The sequence below is a fragment of the Natator depressus genome, chromosome 2, assembly GCF_965152275.1.
Source record: "Natator depressus isolate rNatDep1 chromosome 2, rNatDep2.hap1, whole genome shotgun sequence".
Taxonomy (NCBI): Eukaryota; Metazoa; Chordata; order Testudines; family Cheloniidae; genus Natator; species Natator depressus.
The window spans coordinates 29,376,545-29,398,571 of NC_134235.1; the positions used below are offsets into that span (position 1 = coordinate 29,376,545).

The 22,027-nt window shown below is 40.1% G+C and overlaps 1 protein-coding gene across 1 annotated transcript in view; it reads left to right on the forward strand.

The window, feature by feature from the left end:
* Nucleotides 1-22,027, forward strand: part of CSMD3 (CUB and Sushi multiple domains 3) — a 1,169,988-nt gene that overhangs the window by 1,010,772 nt on the left and 137,189 nt on the right. The window contains exons 45-49 of the mRNA XM_074943928.1: nt 480-625; nt 8,042-8,122; nt 9,112-9,225; nt 19,612-19,800; nt 20,194-20,340. Of these exons, the coding sequence (XP_074800029.1) occupies nt 480-625; nt 8,042-8,122; nt 9,112-9,225; nt 19,612-19,800; nt 20,194-20,340 (677 nt within the window). The remainder of the gene's footprint in view (nt 1-479; nt 626-8,041; nt 8,123-9,111; nt 9,226-19,611; nt 19,801-20,193; nt 20,341-22,027) is intronic.

The following is a 22,027-nucleotide window of genomic DNA, read 5'->3' on the forward strand; positions in this document are numbered from 1 at the left end:
TATGGCCTATGAATCTAATGTCCATATTTGTCATTTTGGCTATATAAAAGTGAGAGTGTTTCAAGCAAAAAAGTACCACCCAAACCCAGGGAGAAAATAGAGCACTTATTCCAATAGGTAGTAAGTGGAGAAACTTATATTCAGAAATTCTGAAGCACCCTAAAGCATCTTCTGTCATGGGCATTTTCCACCTTACCATTCAAGTTACACATTTCCTCCTCAAAGGAGCATTCAGAGCATTAATATTCCTGTTTTATTTTAAATGCAAGGAATAATCTAAACCTTTACAATTTTTTTTTTTTTTTTAGAAAATTTAAATATATGCCTATTTTGGGACAGGCAAAAAATACTGTATTACACCTAGAAAAAATTACCCACCAGCAAAAATACCACATAATCCCTCAGCATTGCATTTACCTAAAATTAATGGTGAAACCTACCCTTAATATTATTTTTCTTTTGATTTTTTTTTCTTTTAGGGATGGGCCAGACCAAAGTTCTCCTCAGATTGGCCAGTTTAGTGGCAACACTGCCTTGGAGTCTGTCTACAGTACTTCAAATCAGATTCTCATCAAGTTCCACAGTGACTTCACAACAAGTGGTTTCTTTGTGCTAAGTTATCATGGTAAGTTCAATACATTTAGCTATTTTTATTGATGATTATATAGTTGAAACTTAAGGGAAAATATTTTAACTTACTATTACTAAAATAAATGTTAAGTCCTTTGGAACAATTACCGGTAGTTTATTTTTTGTTAATCACTGAATGTTTACCACTATTAATAGACAAGCAAAAAGAACCAGTGAACTTTCCAAAAACTAACATCCAGTTCAGGTTAGACATACATATTTCTTTATGGCTTACATTGCTTTAAAAGGTGGAGTCCAGAATTCAAGTTTTGTTTTAAATTGTGTGTGATCAGTGCAGTTACACCGGTGCTGCCAGTGAGAACAAACTACATTCAATTGCATGGGTTTATTCATCCTGTTGATGTGAGAAGAATCAATGGAGACCTGGACCCGCATTGACCTAGAGGGCGCCAAATCCTTTGCATGTATATATTTTTTAGTTTTGAAATGTAAGGGAATATGTTTTCATAGCAGTATGTCTGAATTTTTATGGAATTTACAAAAATTTACTTCTCCACCAAGAATGTGCCTCTTGGGAGTGCACATCTTGGTACCAGGAATCTCTAAGACCTTCTAGAAATTAGGAAAGGATGAGGGCAGTTCCTATACCCTCATACAGACCCTAAGTCTTGTGTCTGGTTTCTAAGGGACATTAATTTCCTATCATGATAAACAACAGATCTCAGAATTACTGCTTGCTAGAAGTTGCAGTGCACTTCTATTTCTTTTTCCTTCTCAGAGTTTCTGTTTTGAAGATCAATTTTACTTATAATAAATTAATTTGTGTTAATACTGGTATTGTAGTTAGGAGCCAGATTCTTTCACCCAGATCCAAGCTCACTTCACCTAGAAGCATGGATCTTGGCACCCTGTTAAATGAGTGATAAAGTGCTCACATGAGTTGAAACAGATTCTTTTGTAATTGAGAAAGCCACCTCCCTGAAAGACAGGTACACTAAAATGGAGATCATCTGGTCTTTGCATGACAAAGAGTTACACAGCCAGACACTCTTCACCTGTCTCCAACTTTGGCAAGCTCTGTTATAGGTACTGAGAATTACATCATATCTGTGGACTGTAGTATTTTAGAAGTGGCATTTTGTGTTTTCAGATTATTATGGGCTATGATACTAAAAACCAGTACACTGAATTGGTTCCACTGTTGAATGGGTGTAGTGGGCAGAGTACTTATGTTTCATTTATTCATTAAGATATGGGCTTCTGAAATTGGGACCATCTTTGGTGTTGTATAGCTTCCATTGTCTGACCCAGGACAAAAACATTTCAGTACTCCAGCTGTGAAATAACAAAGGCATGGACCATTATCTCCAGGACTTCCCCTGTGAGGAGCAGGCACAGTTTTCTTACCAGTTTGAGGTGGTAAAAGTCCTAGTGTCCAGGCACAATGTGGCTACCAGACTGCAACTCTGACAGTGAATATTCAGATACCCTCATCAGAAGAGCGGTCATGGATTCTGCAAGGCCTTCTGAATATGTCCTTTGGCCGACCAAAATCACTTCCATCTGACTTTGGTTGAATTTGAATCATATATTATTATTTATGCAAGTGCTTTTTTCTTCTAGACGCAGAGGTAGCTGTATGACAAATGGTTGTCTGCCTCTGATAAGAATGATATGTGTCACTGTGTATCATAAGCATATTGCTGGCATATGGCTAGTAGCTTTTCAGATGTTTCCTAGCAGCATAATATAGATGCTGAACAAGTTGGTTCATGCCACCCATCATTGGCATGAAGCAACCAAAGCTACACAAATAAATTTAGCAACTCCTCTATGTCCTGAGGCTGATGATTTTGAGGTCATTTTTTTATTCCTCTCATTCTCTCCCTAAATGAATGCTGTCTCTAAATCCTGCAGGTTTTATACTCTACATCTTATCTAGCATGCAATATTTCCAAAATCTGATGTTAGTTCTCTGTTCCCTTTTATAGAGCCCTTGCCCAAGCCCTAATCATTCTGACTTTGACTACTGCAGCCTCCTCATCTTTGGCCTCCATGCCTCTATTAATTCCATCCAGGATGTTTTAGCAAATATTCATCTATTTTGTCTGATGCTCTGATGATCTTCTGACTCTCTTCAAATCCTTTCACTGGCTCCACCTCACCTTCCTCTTTAAATTTAAGTTTCTTGTGCCCAAGTTGGAAGACCTGGTGCAAGTTAACTCAAACCTGCCTCTCCACTCTCACTGCCTTCCACCTATTTCTCTACCCTCTCTGCCAATAAATAAAGTTTCCTTTACCAGTGTAATATATAAATAAAATTATTTGTGAAAGGGAGGGGAACTGTTTAAATTGCATGTGCCCATGTCTAGTAGTAAAGTGACTTTTAGGGGGTTTCTCTTGCTGCCCTCTGTTTATTTCTCTTACAGTGCATCTAGACCATACCTCTCAACTGACAGGGCCTAAATGTGGGCTGCAGTGTTTGATGAAGACCAAGACTGAGGGACACAAAAGTTTAACAAACTTAAAACTGGGACTAACCTCTTCAGGATAATTACCTCTTTCTGTATTTTCAGGTTCATGATTCTTTTTATCTGCTGTAAGTAATGTGCAACAATAAAAGTGTAGGGGATACCAAATTGGTGTGGAATGTAGGTAGTTTTGGAACTAATACGAGTGCTGTCTCTAATGAGAGACATTTGAGAGGTATGACCTAGATTCATTGTTAAAGGCATTTGATCACACTGGACCCAAACATGTTCTTATTAAAGGACCAAATTATGGCTAAGTGAGCACAGTGGTGCAAGGGCATAAGAGCAATGTGGCATGTTACACTCCTGGTCCAGCTACCTGTACCACAGCATGGGAGGTGAAGCAGGCTTCAGGGAGTTGTTGGAGCCTCCCTTTGCACAGGTAGACAAGAGGGAGCAGAATGGGTGGGAACTGGCTGGAACCGGCTGGAACCTTACCTCTGCTCTCAATGCTTAAAGAGGATAGCTGCACTGTCATACTCTATTAAGAGCAGGTGCAATATCAATATCTTCATAATATTTGTTGTTATTTACATGTCTACTGTTATATTCTTAGCAATATGGATTATATTAGCATCCAAAGACCCCAACCCAACAGAGGTTCAGTTCTGCTAGCTGCTATACAAACACATAGTACAAAATATTCCAGGCCAGATCCTCATCTGGTGTAAACTGCAGTGAAACCAGTGACTTCAATGGAATCAACCCTATTTATATCAGCTGAGAATCTAACCCGTAGGTTTTTAGTCTATGTGAATTCAAGAATTTCCAAATCCTGATGTTTCTGGAGAGTAACATTTTCAAAAGAAGTTATGTGAAATAAGAACATAAGAATGGCCATACTGGGTCAGACCAAAGGTCCATTCAGCCCAGTATCCTGTCTACTGACAGTCATCAATGCCAGGTGCCCCAGAGGGAGTGAACCTAACAGGTATTGATCAAGTGATCTCTCTCCTGCCATCCATCTCCACCCTCTGACAAACAGAGGCTAGGGACACCATTCCTTACCCATCCTGGCTAATCGCCATTAATGGACTTAACCTCCATGAAATTATCCAGTTCTCTTTTAAACCCAGGTATAGTCCTAGCCTTCACGACTTCCTCAGGCAAGGAGTTCCACAGGTGGACTGTGCGCTGTGTAAAGAAGAACTTCCTTTTATTTGTTTTAAACCTGCTGCCCATTAATTTCATTTGGTAGCCCCTAATTCTTATATTATGGGAACAAGTAAATAACTTCCTTATTCACTTTCTGCACACCACTCATGATTGTATATACCTCTATCATATCCCCCCTTAGTCTCCTCTTTTCCAAGCTGAAAAGTCCTAGCCTCTTTAAACTCTTAATTACTTTCCATTCATCCGCATTAAATTTCATTTGCCATTTTGTTGCCCAATCACTTAGTTTTGTGAGATTTTTTTGAAGTTCTTCACAGTCTGCTTTGGTCTTAACTATCTTGAGCAGTTTAGTATCATCTGCAAACTTTGCCAACTCAATGTTTATCCCTTTCTGCAGATCATTTATGAATAAGTTGAATAGGGTTGGTCCTAGGACTGACCCTTGGGGAACACCACTAGTAACCCCTCTCCATTCTGAAAATTTACCATTTATTCCTACCCTTTGTTCCCTGTCTTTTAACCAGTTCTCAATCCATGAAAGGATCTTCCCTCTTATCCCATGACAACTTAATTTACATAACAGCCTTTGGTGAGGGACCTTGTCAAAGGCTTTCTGGACATCTAAGTACACTATGTCCACTGGATCCCCCTTGTCCACATGTTTGTTGACCCCCTCAAAGAACTCTAATAGATTAGTAAGACATGATCTCCCTTTACAGAAACTATATTGACTTTTGCCCAACAATTTATGTTCTTCTATGTGTCTGACAATTTTATTCTTTACTATTGTTTCAACTAATTTGCCCAGTACTGATGTTAGACTTACCGGTCTGTAATTGCCAGGATCACCTCTAGAGCCCTTCTTAAATATTGGTGTTACATTAGCTATCTTCCAGTCATTAGGTACAGTAGCTGATTTAAAGGACAGGTTACAAACAATAGTTCCGCAATTTCATATTTGAGTTCTTTCAGAACTCTTGGGTGAATGCCATCTGGTCCCAGTGACTTGTTACTGTTAAGTTTCTCAATTAATTACAAAACCTCTCTAGTGACGCTTCAATCTGTGACAATTTCTCAGATTTGTCACCTACCAAAGACGGCTCAGGTTTGGGAATGTCCCTAACATCCTCAGCCGTGAAGATTGAAGCAAAGAATTCATTTAGTTTCTCTGTGATGACTTTACCGTCTTTAAGTACTCCTTTTGTACCTCGATCATCCAGGGGCCCCACTGGTTGTTTAGCAGGCTTCCTGCATCTGATGTACTTAAAAACATTTGTTATTACCTTTTGAGTTTTTGATTAGCTGTTCTTCAAACTCCTTTTTGGCTTTTCTTATTACATTTTTACATTTAATTTGGCAGTGTTTGTGCTCCATTCTATTTACTTCAGTAGGATAATAGCCTTTGTCTCACTGAGTTTCACTGAGGAGACTTAGGCTCCTCAGTGCATAAGGCCTGGTCTACACTTAAAAATTTAGATCAATCTAGTTATGTCATTCAGGGCTGTGAAAAAATTTCACATCCTGAGCGCCATAGTTAGGTGGACCTACCCCTGAGTGTGGACCTAATTCCATGCTAGGTTGACAGAAGAATTGTGTTGAACTAGTTACCACCTCTCAGAGAGAGGGATTACTACATTGATGGAAACACCCTTCTGTCATTGTAGAAACATCTACACAAGGGTGCTACAGCAGCACAGCTGCAGCATCTTAGCTGTGCTGCTGTAGTGTAGATATGACCTAAGTCATATTTGAAAATAGGAGTTATGCTCCTAAGCCACTTAATTTCTTTTGAAAGTTTTACTCCTGGTAAAGTACAGCCAGAAACTACTGTTAGCCTGCTGTGGGATGGAAGCCCAAACTGAACTGATCCATCCAATAGCAATGCAATAATTGTATTTCATTGTATATAGATGTTCTTATGCTACCCTTAATATAGTGGTATCTGAGTGCCTTCCAGTAGTGCTTTAAACTATGTGTCAAAAATCTGTCAAATATTATTAACTCGTTCTCTCTCTCTCTCTCTCTCATCCTCTTCCAGGGGACAATTGTGTGTGTAGTGTAGGGTTTTGTTTTAAATGTACATGTTGCTATGCATTTGGTAGAGAAGGCAAGGTCAAAGGAGCGTTTTGCACTTGGAGCAGAAAGTGGTGAGGTTTGTGATGGTCCTTAATTCCTGTGGGAGTTCATTCTACAATCTGGGACTGGCACCTAAGGAAGCTCTGTCATATGCACCAATGAGACCCTTTACCCTTTTGGTAGAATGTTCCATTGTACCCGAGGAGCAAAGTTATTAAGCCTGATCTTCATCCAAAATCTTTAAGGGATCTTTTAGATATTGCTAGGGTCAGTACCTTGAGGATAAAGATCAAGATCTTGAACTTGAATCAATATCCTATGGGAAGCCACTGTAGAGAGTGGAGAACAGGCCATATGTGCTAGTGGTAGCCAATGTTAATGAGGAGATGAACTGCAGCATTCTGTACTAGTCAGAGTTTCCTAAGGGCTGATGACTTCATGCCCAGTATATTGTATTGGTGTACTCCAGACAGGAGATCATAAAGCCATGTATAACTGTGGCTAGGTCATCGTCTGCCAGGATGGGACAATGCCTCCTAACCAACTAGAAGGAATTGACTGACTGAGTTGACAGTTGTGGTTGTTCACCTTCAGCAAGGAGACTGCACCATTGTTGAAAACTCTTCATCGTGCTTTCTTCTGCCCACCAGCATCACCTCTGTCTTGCTCTGGTTCAGCTTCAACTAGCTCCTTTTCATCCATGAGCTGATCTTGTCCAAGCACCGGGCCATCTTGATGGTAGTGATGTGGTTGTGCATGGTGAAGGATAGGCAGAGCTGTGTGTCATCTGCTTATTTCTTGCACATGAGCCCATGTCATCTGATCAGTTCGTGTAGAGGCTACATATTGATATTGAACAGGACCAGACAGAGAACTGATCCTTGTGGTCAAAAAGGTAAAAAATAGCTGCCAAGCATTACTCTAAATCCACATAATGGTTACAATCCTGGCTCCTTGAACTCAGTGGCAAAACTCCCACTGATGTCAATGCAGCCAAGATTTCACCTAGTGTTCTTAAGTGCTTTTATATTTGCTAATATTGACATACCTAAGAAAAATCCAGGTCATGGGATACTGCTGTGCTGCCTGAGATGTGGCAGGGATCTAGGGGAATGATCTAAAATGGTTTAAGTCCTTCCTGGAAGGATGCATCCAAAGAGTAATGATGGGAAAATGCATGTCTGCCATTGACACCCCCCACCCCACCCCTCCTGTTACTTGTAGATTCCCCCAAGGATCAGTTCTCTCTGTGGTCATATTCAGTATCTATCTATATGAATTCATTTTCTGGGATGTTTCACACCTGAAGAGGCTGTTTCATAATGGTTATTCTACCTTTGAATGGAATAATATTTTACTCTTGAATGGGCCTTCATTTAAGATGGTCTCAAGACAGAAAGTGTTTGGAGGTAAAAACACATTTTGCTAAGCATACTGTGAACTAAACATTTGTGCTTTGCAGACAAGATTAGTTCCTTGCAGATAATTCACAAGTACCTATGATCTTTCCAGAATATGTCTGAGCAGGATTTTGCCATTAAAACTAATCTGAAATCTTTAACGTGGGAAATCCTTTCTTCATCTTTGAATTCTTAACATTCAAAACTCCATGTATATTTTTCTGTTAGATTCCATTGAACCTTTCCGTGCAAAGCTATAAATGTTGTTTATTGTTATCCTGTGAAGAAGAGCAACATATTAATCACAGTACCTTCTGTGTTTTATAGCCTATCAGCTTCGAGTGTGTCAACCTCCACCAACTATACCAAATGCTGAAATTTTGACTGAGGATGATGAATTTGAAATAGGTAATGTCTGTAAAAGTATGAGCACTAACCTATTTCAAGGAGAGATCACAAATACATTTACATTTTTAAAGAAAAATATTTTAAAAGCTTTTCTTCCTTCTTGTACTTGTTGAATCCTAGTTAAGTCTCACAGGCAGTACTGTTGAAGGACACAGAACTGTTTCCCAAATACCTTTTTTCTAAAATGTACTTATGTGCAATGTTCTAATAAAGTCATAAAGTCTCAAAATGAATTTTAATTATAAGCATTTTTAAGAATAGTTTAATTTAAAGGGTTGCAAGCCACTTTTAAGAAAAATAACTGTGTTTATTATGTACAGAATATTGTGAGTATATATATCTAAATGACTGCAACTTTTAAAAATAGAGTTAATATTAATATTTTTTTCCCAAATCTTTGGGGTTTTGGTGCTGGTGATTTTAAAAAAATTAATTGAAAGAGGTGCTTGAACTAAATTTCCATGAGCTAGAGAAAATAAACAGAATGGAGGAAACAGGATGGCCCAACTGAACATAGTTTTGGGGTTGCCAAGGTTTGTTTTGTTTTGTTTTTAGTAGTTGTTTAATGTATGTATGTTTGTGAACCAACAGATACATAAGTTTCTGTTTTGAATAATTTTGCCTAAATAATTTGTCATTTTGCCCGACTAATTAGTACCATTATCCTTTTAATTAATACTATGACAGCTACATGATAAATTATAGATATTTAAAAGTCTACAAATCTGTGGTTTGCTCAGAAAGGTAACAAAAATCAAAGAAATAATCATGCTAATACCATGATTGGAAACAATGATAAATGTGGTACAGGGTGCAGCAGAATGCTTATTTATCACAACATTTCCTCTGCCTAATCAAAGTTTTTCATGCCAGTGGTCATATAGCACATTATATAGGGCAGCAAGTATACTTCATTAATCAATACTGTTTTCAAAACTAAAAATCCCTGTTAATTGCCGTTTAAACATTCTCTTCTTTTTATCATATAGGGGACATAATAAGATACCAGTGTCATCCAGGCTTTACATTGGTTGGTAATGAAATTCTAACATGTAGGTTGGGAGAAAGACTTCAGATGGATGGAGTGCCACCTTCTTGTCAAGGTTTTCTATTCTTATTATTTATTACTTGTATAATGTACCAGCTGAATGGTGTTTGCAGAACTAAGCATTGCTTTTAATTGACGTATGGAGTCATACTTAAAATCTTTCCAACCCTCCCTCTGTATTGCCAGTGTTCCCAGGATGGTTAATACCTTAGAGAGTGCTGAAATGAGATGATTATTAATGATCTATGGTATTCAATGAGTTTTTAGTACTACTATTATGCAGGTCAAACTTTCAGTTACATTGTGTGAGGGTACATTGCTTATTTCACAATTCATGCTCTAAAGTGGAAGGGGGCAGTCTAAATCAAATAAATACAAATGAACTTATTTCTCATATATTATTTTATCTCAATATTTTTAAAGGATGTAATAATATCAAAAATTATTAAGGAAATGAATATGTTAATGTAGATAAATCATATAAAATAGCATAATGGGAATGAATAACAACATAAAATGTCATCGTTTTAAGTGAAACAGTCATGGAAGGAGTTTGTTTTTAATTTGATTTTGTTTTACAGCATGTTGGAGTGTATTTGGTTTTGCTCTTTTGCTGCAGTGCGTAAATATCATGGAGAGTCACATCATCACTCCATTGTTAAATTAAATCTAGATTATAAACGTGACAACCATTAACTTATCCTAAATTAAGCCAATCTTTCTTACCTTTGACATACATGACATTATACTAAGGTAGAATATTTTGGTGACATTTGAAAGTAATTTGAGATGGCTTTTGTGGGATTTAAAAGGTTATGCAAATGACCTTGCACCTTATGTATAGTTTCTCTAGGGTTTTGGTTTTTTTCTTGTCAGTCAGGGGTGTTTGGATGGGAAGGAGTTTGCTCATCAAATATCAGTAAATAGAAACCCCACTGTAACTATTCTGGATAGAAGACTGGTGTCTTTGAGTAGTTTTGAATGAATACTAATTTAGGTCAGATTTTGGCTGGCCCCTATGAGCTATTTGGGAGAATAAGTGTCCAGAAACCATGAACATGGGCATGATATGAGAAGATGAATAGAAAAGAATAGGTAAATCCCAAAGAGGCTTCCCTCTACACTTGCATGGCTTACAAAAGGACAAGACACAGCAGAAGTGCTTGCACTCGGAGAAAACTCCCATTGACTTAAATTGACCATGAGTGAACCATTCTAGAGAATACTTCATTCCATGCACATGACTTCTCTGAAAGAAACATAATTCCTTATCAAGTTCCATAAAATGGTTCAAAAATCCTACATATGTTTTTCTAGTACATTCCATAGGACTTTTTGAAAAGGAGTGGAGTACTGGCCTCTACAACATCTTAAACGTAGACCTTCTTCTCAGAATGCATGAGGTGGGGATGTACCCCAGTATGGTTCTTCTGCCCTCTGCGTCCTTGTGCAATCTCAACAAGGGGTTTATGTGGGGCCCTGCAGTAGGGTGATTTCCAGGACAGATTTACACCTTATGCGCCCCTAGGCACAGCATCTTCAACCCACCCCCCCCCCCGGTCTATAGCTGACCTTCATATTTTCCATAAAAATGAAACTTTTAACCCACTTTTAACTTTTAGGCACCTCTAGGATGCCGGCGCCCCTAGGTACATGCCCACTGTGCCTAATTGGAAATCTGGCACTGGTGATTTCAACTCCTAAAATCTTTCTCTTTAATTTAATAATATTGGGTAACTATAATGTGGTTTATTGCTGTCTCACCAGTGCTTTAAGAAATGTGTTTAGCAGCCCACACTGACAAATATTTACGTGACAGTTTAGAGATAAAAAAGAAAACTGGCATCAGAAAATGTTGATTTATGGAAATGAGTTGGAAGTATTTGGGGGCCTGATCCTGCAAGATGCTGAACAGCTCCTGCATTGTACCTCTACTTCAGTGGGAGTGGAGGGACCTCATTATCTAGCAGGATGTGTGAAGCATCTTGCCAGATCAGGCACATAAACACAATGTTTATTTAAATTAGCATTAAATGCAGGACGTTACCATCTGGTTTTACTTTAAACTTTTACATTCTAACTTAGAAACAGATTTATATAATCTCTCTCCTTCTCATCAGATGTTTTCTTGCCCAAGAAGCAATTTGAGTTAATTGGCATTTTTAGAAAACACTCCCAATTAAAGTATATTTTTGGAATAGTGGCAAGTTATGAATTGTGAATACATCCACTGCTGCTAAATGTTAATGCTTTAATATGTGAAAGCTTCTTTGGTAATTCCAAAAGAGTTTCAGACTAAAAGCACAATTTAGTTGTTAGAAATGTAATTGTTTAATGTCTGCAACTCAGTGATGACTACAGTATTCATATTTCAGTTGTGAGTTGAAAAATTACTGACATACATATTTTTTCTTTTTTTACATTCCCAATTTAAAAACAGAAGGGCCCATTCCTGCTCTTGAAAGGATCATGCCCTCACATTTTTATACACTTGAAGAAACAAGAATCAATCTAATTTCCAAACATTGTCTTGGAAAATGTTGAGTACCCTCAACTCCTATGAACTTCAATAGGAAATTCAGAAGCCTTGGGCATGCTTTCTTAAAAGGCCATTTATTTATGTGCCTACTGGTAAATATGGATTTGGCACCTAACCTAAGCCATCCTCTAAAAATTTCCTACAAAGTCACACATGCAGTCTTTGGAAGATCTGAGATAAAAACCTAGGACTCTTCACTTCATTATCCTGACTAATAAATACACTCTCAAATATAAATACTAAATATTTTAATACCCTCTATTTTAGTCCACCTCTTGTTTTTAGCCTCAAGCAGAATCAGATAAACATAGTCTCACCATTTATCAGCCCGAGAAAACAGAAAAATTCAAAGAATTAAAAAAGAAAAAAAGATAATACCTATTCAAGCTGGCTGCCTAGAACAACAGATAACTTCTCTCATTTCTATTTTTGGGTGGAAGTTATAATATATACATCCCTGTGTATCAGATCTATAGGCAACTTCATATTTCCTCATCAGTTATCTTTTTTATTATGGAACCTAAAGGCAGCATGGATAAGAGGTATAGTAACTCCTATTGCACGCAAGGATTATTTGCTATACTACACTGTTTGATTTATATACTATCATCATTTAATTATGCAGGATATAATCCACTATGTAGATGAAGGAATAAACTTAATTTCTGTCAAAACTGCTGCTGGTTCATGTTATACACCTGGGGGAATTCTGCACCACTGTGCATGTGCAAAATGTATATACCCCCGCAGATTTCTCTGCTTCCCCACAGAAAACTGACTTTCTGATGGGGGAACCAAAGATAAGCTACAAGAACGGTCATGCGACCCTCCCAAGCAGTATGTTTCAGGTGCTCAGGGAAGCCAGCAGAGAAGTAAATCACTGTGGGGCGGGATAGGGGAAGACCTGGCTAGTGGCTCCTACCCTGCGTCAGGCTCAGCTGCTAGTCCTGATTGGGCTGGGGAGGACGGGACTTCCTCTTCCCCTGCACGGCAAATGGGGCCATGTCAGACCCATCTCCAGAATTCTCCCTGGCTGTAGGAAGCTCTGTAAACTTCCCTTCCACCCCACTTCCTGCACCCATCACTCCTCAGCTGCAGGGGGAGGGATCACTGTACAGGGAGCTGCTCCCCCATCCGCCAAACCCCCATGCATCCAGACCCGCCCCCTCGTACCCAGACCCTCCCACCATGCCTCACCCCTCCTGCACCCAGAACCCCCCCCAATGAGCCCCACTCCCCCTGCACCTGGACCACTCCGATTAGCCACCCGCATCCCCACCCTACCAAGCCCCAACCAGATGTACATGGATCCCCACCCCACTGAGCTCCACTACTCCACCATCTGGATCCCCCACTGATCCCCCACACACCCAGACCCCCTATCAAGCTCTATCTCCCCCACTGAGCCCCAACCACCTTCACCTGCCTCCCTGCAGAGTCCCATTACCATTGAACCCAGAAGCCCCCAACAAGTTCCTGTGCATCCAGTTCCCCCCTGCACCTGGATCCCCCACTGAGCCGCACGCACACAGATTGCCCCACACAGAACCCTCTCAACCCACACCTGGATCCCCCCACACTAAGCTCCTTCACACTTGGCTTCTAACTTTCTGAGCCTGCCTGCCCACACCTGATGCACCTGGCATGGAGTGGGAGGGCCCTGGGGTGTTTCTGGGGCATGCCAGATCCTTGTGCTGTGTCAGGGTTGGGTGCACTCACCGCTGAGTCCGTGTCCTGGGGGGAAAGCTGCACATTAATCTCCCACCTCTATGCAGCCAGTGTCCTGTGCGCCACAATGCCATGCTGGAGCCTTCACATTTATTTGACAATAATTGCAGAATTTTGCAGAATTTTAAAATATTGTGTGCAGAATTTTGAAATTTTTGGAGCAGAATGCCCTCAGGAGTAACCTTAGTTTCAAGTAAAATATATTGATTGAGAGCTACACAGTAGCTTTTTACAAAGAAGAGCAAAGAAGTTGCACACTGACTGCTGCAGCTGCTGAAGTCTAATGTTTTGTTATTAGATACGATGCTTCTGATTTTCACCTTGTGCAGATTTTTTAGCCAGTGTAATGTGAGTATAAACCACTAGTATTCTTACTTGGTTTCATTTTACATTCACTTTGCACTGATATCAATGAATACACATGATGCAGGATAATGGAGAACTAGGCCCAACATTTTGTATTTGTATTGTAAAAAGCTGTGTGGGTCAGTTGAATTCAATTATAACACAGAATGCAAAGTGTACAGTGCTCACTTTATATTTATTTTTTATTATATTATGGGAACAAGTAAATAACTTTTCCTTATTTACTTTCTGCACACAACTCGTGATTGTATATACCTCTATCATATTCCCCCTTAGTCTCCTCTTTTCGGAGCTGAAAAGTCCTAGCCTCTTTAATCTCTCCTCATATGGGACCTGTTCCAAACCCCTAATCATTTTAGTTGCCCTTTTCTAAACCTTTTCTAATGCCAGAATATCTCTATTGAGATGAGGGCACTACATCTGTACGCAGTATTCAAGATGTGGGCGTACCATGGATTTATATAAGGGCAATAAGATATTCGTATTCTCTATCCCTTTTTTAATGATTCCTAACATCCCATTTCCTTTTTTAATTGCCACAGCACACTGCGTGGACGTCTTCAGAGAACTATCCACAATGACTCCAAGATCTTTCTCCTGATTAGTTGTAGCTAAATTAGCCCTCATCATATTGTATGTATAGTTGGGGTTATTTTTTCCAACATGTATTACTTTCCATTTATCCGCATTAAATTTCATTTGCCATTTTGTTGCCCAATCACTTAGTTTTGTGAGATCTTTTTGAAGTTCTTCACAGTCTGCTTTGGTCTTAACTATCTTGAGCAGTTTAGTATCATCTGCAAACTTTGCCAACTCACTGTTTATCCCTTTCTCCAGATAATTTATGAATAAGTTGAATAGGATTGGTCCTAGGACTGACCCTTGGGGAACACCACTAGTTACCCCTCTCCATTCTGAAAATTTACCATTGATTCCTACCCTTTGTTCCCTGTCTTTTAACCAGTTCTCAATCTATGAAAGGATCTTCCCTCTTATCCCATGACAACTTAATTTACATAACAGCCTTTGGTGAGGGACCTTGCCAAAGGCTTTCTGGACTTCTAAGTACACTATGTCCACTGGATCCCCCTTGTCCACATGTTTGTTGACCCCCTCAAAGAACTCTAATAGATTAGTAAGACATGATCTCCCTTTACAGAAACCATGTTGACTTTTGCCCAACAATTTATGTTCTTCTATGTGTCTGACAATTTTATTCTTTATTATTGTTTCAACTAATTTGCCCGGTACTGACGTTAGACTTACCGGTCTGTAATTGCCAGGATCACCTCTAGAGCCCTTCTTAAATATTGGTGTTACATTAGCTATCTTCCAGTCATTAGGTACAGTAGCTGATTTAAAGGACAGGTTACAAACAGTAGTTAATAGTTCCACAATTCACATTTGAGTTCTTTTTGGTGAAATGGCCTATTAACATCCCTCCAGTCATAGGGAGGAAAGGAAGGGGGTGGTGGGAACAGCTGGTGAGGGATTGTTAGTGGATTACAGATTGTTGTAATGAACCATAAATCCAGTGTCTCTATTCAATACACGATTTGTAGCATCTAGCAAAGTTATGAATTTAAGCTCCCAGATTCGTCTTTTGAAAGTGTCATGCAGGTTTCCTTTTAGGATGAGGACTGATAGGTCATGTATAGAGTGACTGCTTTGTGAAAAGTGTTCAGACATGGATGATATAGGTGCTTTTGTCTTTTATCATTTTCTTGTGAAAGTTCATTTGAGAGCATAGCGATTGTCTGGTTCCACCCACATAATTGGTATTGGGGCATTTAATGCACTGGATGAGGTACATCAAAATGCGACTGGCCCCGGGGCTGCCCCGGCAGCAGCTGGTGCAGCTGGCCCTGGGGCCACCCCAGCTGCTGGAGTGGCCCTGGGGTCAGCCACACCGACTGCTACAACTGCTGAAGTCATGAAGATCTTGGAAAATCATAGAATCCATGACTTCCATGATCCCTGTGGCAGACTCGCAGCCTTACCCATCAAGAGGTTGGTGTATTGGGGAGCCATTCTAGTACCTATGACTGTACTCATGATTTGGACAAAATGATTATTATTGAATGTAAAATTCTTGTGGATGAGGATGAATAAGTTTTGCAATGTGTTTCATCTGGATATTTGAGGGTTATCCATTTTCTTGTAAATATTTGAAACAGGGAGTTATTCCATCATTGTGAGGGATGTTGGTATGTAGAGAAGGTGATATCTCTGGTGGCAAGGATGGTGTTCTGAGGGAGGCTGTTGATGTTGCAGAGTTTGTGGAGGAAGTTGTTTGTGTCCTGGCCCTTTGTTGTGAGTAGTTTGAGGATGGTTTCTATGAGCCCGATATTCCTTCAGTAAATCAGGGGTTCTCAAACTGGGGGTTGTGACACCTCAGGGGGTTGTAAGGTTATTACATTGGGCTTGTGAGCTGTCAGCCTCCACCCCCAAACTCCTCTTTGTTTCCAGTATTTATATTAGTGTTTAATATTAAAAAAACGTTTTTAATTTATAAGGGGAGGGGGGTCGCAGTCAGAAGCTTGCTGTGTGAAAGGGGTCACCAATACAAAATACAGTACAATACATATGACCTGCCTCAGAGCTGTGTGTTTTCCTTTGATATGCATCAATTGGAGCAGTATTTCCCAATCTTTGCCCCCCTTCCCTTAGGTCAGTAAATTTACACTGGCCTACACTGTCTCATAGATATGCATATCATCTTTCTCTGCTTCACTGAATATTATCCTCAGCCTGCCCTTCTCCATTTCCTTTCTCCTTCCCAGCTGTTGGGCTGAGAGCCAGGATGCCCAAGTTCTATTCCTGACTCTGCCACTGACTTGTGTGACCTTATGTAAAACTTTTAAGCCACAGTTTTCAAATGTGACTGCCAATGGTTAAGTACCTAAATTCATACATTGTCACCTAAATTAGTAGCCTGATTTTCAGTGATGCTGAGCATCCACAGCTCCCATTTACTTCAATGGGAATTGTGTTCAGTGGGTCTCTTTTTATTTAGGTGCCTTAGTATGAATTTGAGTGCCAAACTTTAAGCATCCTGTTAACAGCCCTCAGATGTGTGTGATCTGTAGGTCATTGACTCTTATACCATGAAGAAGAAAGAGGCAGAAGAAAAAAATGGTACATTAAAAATATAAGGGAAAAAGACAGATTTACTGACAAAAACAGCTAACTCAGAGTTACGGTTGCCTGGAGGTTAAGGCAAATGCATAACACCTTTTTTCTTTTCCTTGGCTGACTTCATGAACAGAGCTGACAGTTGTGGAGAACTTGAGACTTTCAGGCTGCATTTTGTTAATTTTTTTCTTCAGTTGACTGACATTCATTCATCCAGGAAGCAACCTGTCTTTGAGTTAGAAGGGAGGAAAATTCAGAGTTATCTGAACTTGAGGAGTTTTCCCCACTGGAACAAAATGCACATCGAAATATCACTAGTGTACACATCTTTTAAGAAGATAAAAAATGTGACTTAAGGGTATACATGCTTATGTGTGCATAATGAATCCATCTCATGGCATCTTTATCAGTTGTATATTTATTAGAGACAGAAGAATAATGTGGTATTTGGAGTTTAACAAAACCTCTGTTCTGTTATTGATACTTTTTAAGTAAACTTTGGCAGAACTTATTTTAACTTTCCCTCCTTAATTTTAAACCCTGTTTTATAAGGAGGGGCTCATTGCATGGTTGGACTCATTTTCCTCATTTGAAGGATTTCTTGATTGTCAGTCTTAGGTCTCGCCCAGTAGAAAATACTTCTTCTCTACCTTTCCACTACTAGTTTGAGACATTTAAGCAAAGAAGGGACACTGTGTGATATATGAGGTCTATAGAGTGGCATGACAGTGATTTCAAGTCATTCTTACAGCAGGTAGAGGCAGTGGTGAGCTGGAGCCGGTTTGCACCGGTTCGCGTGAACGGGTTGTTAAATTTTGAAGCAGTTTTAGAACTGGTTGTTAACCCGCTTCCCTGCAGGGGGCGCTGAGGCTTTGATGGGCTCTGGCCGGGAAGTGATGTAATTCCTCCTCCGGCCGCCAGGGGCACTGTGCTGCGGGAGCCATGTGGGCTGCCACCTAGCTCTGCACAGGAGCCCTGGTGCTGCTGCTGCTCCCCCAATCCCTGGTCCTGGGACTCCCGCTGCTGCCTGGTGGGTCCCCGGCTCCTCTGCTGGGCCTGGGCTGCGTCCTGCTGCTTGGGCTGCTCCGAGCCGCTCTCCTCGTGAGCACCCACCACCCTGCCCGCAGCCAGCCCCTGCCTCCAGCCACCCCCGCACCCCCTTCCCGCAGCCAGCCCCTTCCACACCCCCTGCCCTGTATCCAGCCAACCCCTGCCGCACCCCCTGCCCTGCCCGCAGCCAGCCCCTGCCTCCAGCCACCCCCGCACCCCCTGCCTGCAGCCAGCCTCTGCCACACCCCCTGCCCTGCCCACAGCCACCCCTGCCTCCAGCCACCCCTGTACCCCTTGCCCTGCCCGCAGCCAGCCCCTGCCACACTCCCTGCCCTGCCCGCAGCCAGCCCCGCACCCCCTTGCCTCCAGCCAACCCCGCACCCTCCTGTCTCCAGCCAGCTCCGCACCCCCTGCCCTGCCTGCAGCCAGCCCCGCACCCCCTGCCTCCAGCTAGCCCTGCTCCACGCCCCTGTCTGCACCTGGCCCCATGTCCACTGGTGCCCTGCAGTTCCCAGGGCAGTAACCCTGCACACCTGCTTCAATGAGGGGGGCATGGAGCAGCTGGGACCCACACATGTGCACACCCTGGGAGTGACCAGACAGCAAGTGTGAAAAATCAGGATGGGGGTGGAGGGTAATAAGAGCCTATATAAGAAAAAGACCCCAAAATCGGGACTGTCCCTATAACATCGGGATATCTGGTCACCCTAGCACACCCCCAGGGAGTGGCGGGGACCCACACATGTGAGACGGAGCTCATGTCTAGTTCAGGCCCATCTTTGTAAAAAAGAACTTTAGGCAGGGTTAACATACATCCGTATTTTCCCAGACAGCTCAGGCTTTTTGGTTCTTAAATCGCCGTCTGGGAGGAATTTTTCCTCCTGGGAAAATATGGACGTATGGTAACTATGTTGGTACAAAAAATACATACTGGGGCACATCCCTTAAATCAGAACTTTTTATAGGGAACCAGTTGTTAAGATTTTGGCAGCTCATCACTGGGTAGAGGCAATGAGAAATCCAGGAGTTGTAAAATTATACAAGGTTAAATTGTAAGACCAAATATCAGAAACGGTGTATTTTGCCATACTGGATGTATGAGTATGGTACATGCTCACCAAAACAAACATTTTTGTAAAATTAATAACTATATGCTTCTAATAAATAATAGAGTGATTTCTTGCTATTTACAGCCTAATAATCAGAAACCACAACTGAGTCCTTAAACTTGGTTCACATGAGACTTTATCTTCCATCATCATCATTATTATTATTTAAAGAAAGGAATAAAAGCTGTGGTTTATTATCTGAACAATTCAGCCTGGCTCACTTAATGTACTGTCTGAAAGAACAAAGGGTCTTCCAGATAATGTAAGGAGAATAAAACCCATGAGTCAGTGATTTCTCAGCCTTAGTGTGTTTATTTTCTATAACATAATTTGTAGGAAATGCTGGCTAACACAAACTTTGTCTACTATCCCTTAATTAAGTGTTTTTGTTCCATATTCTTAGAAATAAAGTGAGTAATGCAGCTCTTTAACTTAGTTTTTTTTTCCCTAAGTCATACAAAATTCTATGTATGGTGGTAATTAGAGTTTTTTAAATAATCTCTGTGTTTCATAGTGCTTTGCCCGGCCAATGAAATGCGTCTGGATTCAACAGGAGTTATATTGAGCCCAGGCTACCCTGACAGCTACCCAAACCTCCAAATGTGCGCTTGGACCATTACTGTGGAAAAGGGTTATAATATCAGCATGTTCTTTGAATTCTTCCAGACAGAAAAGGAATTTGATATACTTGAGGTGTTTGATGGTAACTACAGGATACACAACTTTGGATGCTTTTATATTTATGCCTTGGCACCCCTTCCCCATCCACCGCCATTTAGACATATAATAGAAATACTGTTTTTTGTCTAAATAAGTCATTACTTGAGTTTGTTAGGATAAGTAATGATATTAGATTGCATTGCTTTTCCAGATTGTATTGCATTACTAATCATCTTGACTGTGTGAGTGTGTGTGTGTATATGTAATATTTAATTATACTATTTAATGATCTTTTATGATCCGTTCAATAATATGTAGCATGTGGTTAATGTAAATTCCACTGTTAAATCTATTTCATTTACCGTTACTCCAGGAATATTTCATACACGTCTAATTTTAATCTTTGTTTTCATTGTTTTCCTCCTCCTGTATCAAGGACCAAATAGTCATAGCTCATTGCTTATTTCCCTAAGTGGGGATTACTCATCCTCTCTAAATATATCCAGTAATGGCCATGAAGTGTTTCTCCGTTGGTCAGCAGATCATGGCACCAACAAAAGAGGTTTCAGGATAAGATACATAGGTATGTAATTCAAATGTATCCTTTTCTATCTGCTTAAAACTTCAATATGGAATGTATTTACATGTGTACAAGGATAATGTGAGCTACTTTATTAGACACTAAGCTTCTAAAACTGAAAAGAAAATCAGATCTCTTTTATATTTGAACCAGATAACTGATTCTGTATAAAATATCTTTATAAAATATCTTTATATCTTATTTAGAATAGTATGGCAAATACTCAACATAAAGAGTTAATTAATTTCTGCTGCTCAGAATAGAAAACTAGTTGAAACCTAGCGTCAAGTTCTGCATTACAGCTGCATACAACTCCATTTAACTGCCAACCAAGTGCTGCACAATGCCTTAAAATGTGGGGGAGGGGAGGGGAACAACTGTGAAATTGCTTATCTATTATGGTCAGATCCCAGATATGGTAACTATTGCTACCACTTTCTGATAAGTAAGTATCAAATTTGTGGAACCCCCAGTATGGCCACTAGTCCTGTCCACTCTTTTGGGCAACAAATTAAATAAACATGAAATGAAAGAAGAGTAGGTGTACCAAGGCAACCTCTGCCACCAGGCCATTGATGGAGGGTTCTGACACCAGGCCATTGATGGAGGGTTCTTGGTGGCATCCCGGTGGAATGTGGCAACATGAGCCCTTTCAGAGACCAGAGTTTACATTTCAGAATGCCTGCAAGTTAGTAGTGCTGAATATCTATGAAGTTATTGGAATACTGGAATTAATTTTAGCATCTTGTGATTTGGGAGAGGTTCCTGCCAAAAGTTGGAAAATAACGAAGAAATGAAGTGATTTAGGTTGTTTGAACCCTTAAATTCAAAACTGAAAAAAGCAAAAATGCACCCTATATATGATCGTATACTTTGTGAGGAGAGCAATGAATCTGTCACAAAGAAAGGTAAAAATTTCTGTTTCACTGCTCTGTTGACTGTCAACTGAGTGTCGATACTGATTCCTAACACCTTAATATTATAGTTAGATACAATATACATATTACCTCAAACCAAGGGATTCTCATAAGAGAAATTAACTTCTACTGTGTTGGGCTACTGTGGTGTATTCCCCGCCATGGGGATGTTAAATATAATTATATTATAGTCACTATTACCAAGTGGTTCAGTTATATTCACCTCTTGGTCCATATCCTGCACTCTACTTAGGACTAAACAAGAATTGCATCTCCCCTGATGGGTTCCAGGACTAGCTGCTCCAAGAAGCAGTCATGTAAGGTGTCAAGATACTTTGTCTCTGCATCCCGTCCTGAGGTGACATGTACCCAGTCAATATGGGGAAAGTTGAAATCCCCCATTATTATTGTTTTATTTAATTTATATATTTATATATAATATAATATATTTATATATTTATATATTTATATATTTATATATATATATAGCCTCTCTAATCACCCTGAGCATTTCACAGTTGGTATCATCATCCTGGACAGGTGATCAGTACTATATCCCTACTGCTATATTCTTGTTGTTCAAGCATGAAATTACTATCGATAGAGATTCTATATTACAATTTGGTTCATTTAAGATTTTTACTTCATTTGACTCTACGCTTTCTTTCACATATAGCGCCACTCCCCCACCCGCATGACCTGTTCTGTCCTTCTGATATATTTTGTACCCTGGTATTACTATGTCCCTCATTCCACCAAATTTTTATCCTCAT